Source organism: Erinaceus europaeus, chromosome 15, assembly GCF_950295315.1.
Source record: "Erinaceus europaeus chromosome 15, mEriEur2.1, whole genome shotgun sequence".
Lineage (NCBI taxonomy): Eukaryota > Metazoa > Chordata > Mammalia > Eulipotyphla > Erinaceidae > Erinaceus > Erinaceus europaeus.
In genome coordinates, this window is record NC_080176.1 from 27,813,687 (window position 1) to 27,818,373 (window position 4,687).

Consider the following 4,687-nt stretch of genomic DNA (forward strand, 5'->3'; position numbering starts at 1 on the left):
TGAGCCCCAGTGATAACCCTGGAGGCAAAAATAAATAAATTAATTAAAATAAAAAACATTAAAAATAAGTACATGCATTCATAAATAGAAAAGTAAATAAAAGGGCTCTGGGTTCAAGCCCCAGCACCTCATGGGAGGACCATAATGATGTAGAGGGGTGTGTGTGGGGGGTCTCAAAAAATAGGAAAGAGAAATTGGGCTAAGGAGGCTGCTCAGAGACAGCGCACATGCAGGAAGCCACAGGGCCACTTCCCTGTCCTGGATTAAAAAAATAGAGGAGAGAGGGAGAAGAGGGAGAGGGAGAGGGAGAGGGAGAGGGAGAGGGAGAGGGAGAGGGAGAGGGAGAGGGAGAGGGAGAGGGAGAGGGAGAGAGGAGCCTTTTCAGCTGGAGAAGACTTGCAGGGAGTGCCTTAGGCAGGATCCCTCACCAGCCTGGGATTCTGCACTTTGCCCCCCTTCTCTCTTAGAGAACCCCAAATTACCCTGACTCAGCAGGCAGCAACTTCCCCAGGAGAGGTGGGAGGGACTCGGGCATGCTTTCAAGGAAGCAGGCAGGCCACTGCGGGGGCAGGGGGTTCCGCCTCACGCTGCCCCTATAAAAGGCTAGGGAGGCCCTCTGACCCCCTGCTCCTCCTGAACCCTGCCTTTCGTGCCCTGAGCTGCCTCCCTCTGCTCCCCAGGACATGGCGAGCCCCACAACCTTTGCTGTGGCTGCTCTCTGGCTCCTGGTCCTGTGCGCCCACCTTGTGGGTTTGGCAGGTGAGTCTGTAGCCCCTCCTACTCTGTCCCTGTCCCCAGGCTGTGGCTGTCATGACAGGTGGACACATTCGCCAGGGCTGGAGGGAGGAGCCGGGTGAGGTTTGGGGGTGCTTACTGATGGGGGCTCCTACTTGCAGCCCAGGAAAGGAGCTGACTCTCCCTCCCCTCCCCTCTCCTCCCCTCTCCTCCCCTCCCCTCCCCTCCCCTCCCTTCCCCTCCTCAGGCTCTGCAGTCATCCCTTCTTCCTGCTGCGTGAACTTTATGTCCAAGAAGATCCCCGAGAGCCGAGTGGTCAGCTACCAGTTGTCCAGTGGGAGCTTGTGCCCCAAGGCAGGCGTGATGTGAGTAGTCCGGGAGGGGGCATGGAGGAGCAGGGTTGGAGGACCCCAGCTCTGCCCCCAGTCCTATGCCCCCCCCCCCCCGTCCTCTCTGAGCCTCACAGAATTGGGACATAAACAAAGGCTCGACCAACATTTCTTGAGAATCTAGTAGAGCTTCAGTGCTGTGAGGTTGTCTTCCTTATATTCTTTTAAAAACACATTTGAGTGCCGGGCATTGGCAGTAGAGCAATACAGTGCACAAGGACCCAGGTTCAAGCCCCGGTTCCCCGCCTGCAGGAGGGAAGCTTTTATAGGCAGTGAAGCAGTGCTGCAGGTGTCTCTCTGTCCCTCTCCTTTTTAGTCTTCCCCTTCCTTCTCAATTTCTCTCTGTCCTATCAAAATAATAATAATAATAAAAAGCTGCCAGGAACAGTGGAGTCATGCAGGCTTCAAGCCCCAGAGAAACCCTGATGGCAATAAAAAAAAATTTAGTTACTTAATGGGAGAGATCAAAGCACTATCCTGGTCAGATGCCATAACTGGGATAGAACCCAGGGTGTTAGGTCTGTGAAATGAACTCTTATCTGCTGAGCGGCCTCCCCAGCTGTATCTTTTTTTATTTTGAAATGAGGTGCTGAGGAGCGAACTGAGGGTCCATATGTGTGTGCTAAGCTTGATCCTGGTCCAGTTTTTCTTCTTTATTTTTATTATTTTCATTTTTATTATTATTATTATTAATTATTTACAAGAGCACTGCTTAGCTCTGGTTTATGGTGGTGCAGGGGATTGAACCAGGGACTATGGAGCCTTAGGCATGAGAGTCTCTCTGTATAACCATTATGCTATCTACCCCCTTTATTCTTTATTTTTAAAGAGAGGGAAGGAAGGAGAGAGGGAGGGACATCCAAATACCTTTCCACCATCCACCACACTTCCCTTGATGCCATCTGTGGTGCTTCCATGTGGTGCTGGGGCTCAAACCCAGAGTGTCACAGTGATAAGGAGTGTGCTCCACTGCTGAGCCATCACCAGAGTACAGTGAATTAGCTGGAAGAACCTGTATTATTTTATTATTGTTGTTGTTGTTATTTTGATGAACCATGATCACCTTCATGTGCCTGTGTGATTTTATTGCTCTCTGAGCAGTTTCATTTCCATTTAGAGAGATAGAGACAGAGAGAGGGAGAGACACTGTAGTATTAGAGCTTCCTCTGGTGCTGTGACACTTCCATGTGGTACCAGGATTCAAACCTGGGTCATGTTCATGACAAGTCTTGAACACTACCTGATGAGCTCTCTCTCTCTCTTTCTCTAGCTCTACTCACTTTTTTTTTCCTTCTAAGTTTAGTGATTTAATAATCATCGACAAGACTGTAGGATAAGAGGGCTACAACGCGACACAATTCCCAGCACCAGAGTTCTATATCCCATCCCTTCCATTGGAAGCTTTCCTGTTCTTTACCCTTCTGGGAGTATCTTGAGACGGTTCAGTGCATTTTCTCCTTTCCCCTTTTCCGTGGGGAGAGCTGACACCCACCTGTATGCCCTGGGTTCTGGAACAGCTCTCGTGCACAGGTCCCTGGCCCCATGGGGTCTCAGACATGCCCTGTCACCCCTCGCCCCCCACAGCTTCACCACCCGGAAAGGCCACAAGTTCTGTGGGAACCCCAAAGACCAGTGGGTGCGGAAGTACATGCAGAACCTGGACTCCAAGCAGAAAAGGGGCTCCGCCAGGCCCAAGCCGCAGGGCCCCAAAGCCTCCGGCCACAGACGCCCCACCAACATCGGCCAAGTCTAACCCTGGGCTGGCCCCACACCCTAAGGGGAAAGGCGTCATTCTGCATGAGCTGTGTGCTATCTGCAGAAGACCCTGGGACCTGAACGTCGGCCACTGGCATCGTGGGCTCCTGGCCTTGCCCGAGCCTGGGAAGAAGGTTCTGGAAGGCCCTGAGCTGGAGCTGGCCCAGCCTGCAGACTCTCTCCTGTGTGTTCCTCCTCCTGTGCCGGGCTTCTCACCACCTCGGACCCGCAGCGGGACTAGAACGGAGGTCTCAGGGTGCCCAGTTACCAACCTGGAAAGGACATGGGGCGAGGTGTTTTGTGATGTGGTCTGTTCCTTGCTGTGTGGGCATGGGACAGGAGGACAGACACATGCTCTGGCTGAGGACAGACCTCACCTCACATTTGGGGTGAGGGGACTCCTGCTTCCCCCTAACCCCCCCCCCATATATGAGCTTTGTTGTGTGGTCTGTCCTGTGGAGAATGTCAAAGTGTTTGCTTATCTGAAAGAATGATTTAAGTAAAATGTGATATTTTTCCTTGGAAGGAAAAGGGCAGTGTCTTCTTGCCTGTTCTTGGGCTGCGAGGTTTGGGTGTAAACAGTAGGGGGGCTCCCGGAGAGCACCCCGAGTTGCCCGTCTGAGTCTGGGGGTAGGGGAGGAGGCAGCCAAGTCCAGGCCACAGGCTGTCAGAGCTGAAGCCAAGGAGAGCTTTGTGATCATAGGAGCAGGAGGCTATAAAATTGGATAGGGGGCTCTTTGGCTTCTGAGAATGATGGAGAAAATGGGGCCTGGCTGTGCCACACCCAGTTAAGTGCACGTAGCATCAAGTGTGAGAACCCGCACAAGGATCCTGGTTTGAGCCCCCGACTCCCCACCTGCAGGGGAGTTGCTTCACAAGCGGTGAAGCAGGTCTGCAGGTGTCTATCTCTTCTCCTTTCTACCTCCCCTCCTCTCTCAATTTCTCTCTGTCCTATCCAATAAAATGGGGAAAAAAGCCTCCAGGAGCAGTGCTTTCTTAGTGCAGGCACTAAACCCCAACAATAATTCTGGAGGCAAAAAAAAAAAAGGAGAAAACACACACACATCCTAAGAGAAGAGTGGGTTCAAAACCAGCTCTACTTTGTAAGCTGTATGGCTTTGAATTATCCACAGAGGCTGGAGAAGACAGCATAGTTAATGGTTCTGCAAAAAGACTCCTGCCTGAGGCTCTGAGGTTCCAGGTTCAATTCCCAGCACCACCATCAGCCAGAGCTGAGCAATACTCTGGGCTCGGTATCTCTCTTATTAAATAAATTATTTTGGAAAAAAATAAGTATATCACTGAACCTCCCTCCCCAGAACCTCCTTATGTCTCATCGGAATGGCGGGGAGACACTGGGACACAAAGATTTTATTGTGAATGTTCCACTCGGGAGTCTAGGCAGTAGCCCCAGGAGAGGGTGGCATAAATAATGAAGAGGACACAGGAGGTGGTACAGACGGTAGAGTGAACAGCTTACCATTTCTGGTCCCACATGGGAACACCACAAACATGGTCAATGGCATGTGGTGGGCTGTTGGGTGGTGCTTTGATTTCTCTCTCTCTCTTTCTTCTCTAAAGACACACACCCTGAATTCCACAAGGTGGGGAGTCTCTGTGCAGAGCAGACTTCCAGTGTCCAAAGAAAGCCCTGAGGCACAGAGTGTGTGGAGCGAACACACCCAAGGCCAGGCAGTCAGCATCCCATAGCCAGTGGTTACTGGCGTTCTGATAGTTCCCATCAAAGCACAGCGAGGGGGCCTGGCAGTGATGCACCCAGATGAATGGACATGTTAGCAAGCCCAAGG

General features: G+C 51.7%; 1 protein-coding gene across 1 annotated transcript; it reads left to right on the top strand.

Annotated features, from left to right (window-relative positions):
- Positions 1-638: 638 nt before the first annotated feature.
- On the top strand, positions 639-3,334 carry CCL24 (C-C motif chemokine ligand 24). The gene is made up of 3 exons (XM_060172300.1): positions 639-759; positions 983-1,100; positions 2,709-3,334. Exons 1-3 carry the CDS (start codon positions 684-686, stop codon positions 2,875-2,877), a joined length of 363 nt encoding a protein of 120 aa, XP_060028283.1. The 5' UTR covers positions 639-683; the 3' UTR covers positions 2,878-3,334.
- Positions 3,335-4,687: the final 1,353 nt, after the last annotated feature.

Excerpts from the sequence above, each read along its gene's own strand:
- CCL24 (XM_060172300.1), top strand. The coding sequence starts at position 684 with ATGGCGAGCCCCACAACCTTTGCTGTGGCTGCTCTCTGGCTCCTGGTC. Across the intron at positions 760-982 it reads CCACCTTGTGGGTTTGGCAG|GCTCTGCAGTCATCCCTTCT; the intron begins GTGAGTCTGTAG and ends TCCCCTCCTCAG. Across the intron at positions 1,101-2,708 it reads TGCCCCAAGGCAGGCGTGAT|CTTCACCACCCGGAAAGGCC; the intron begins GTGAGTAGTCCG and ends CGCCCCCCACAG.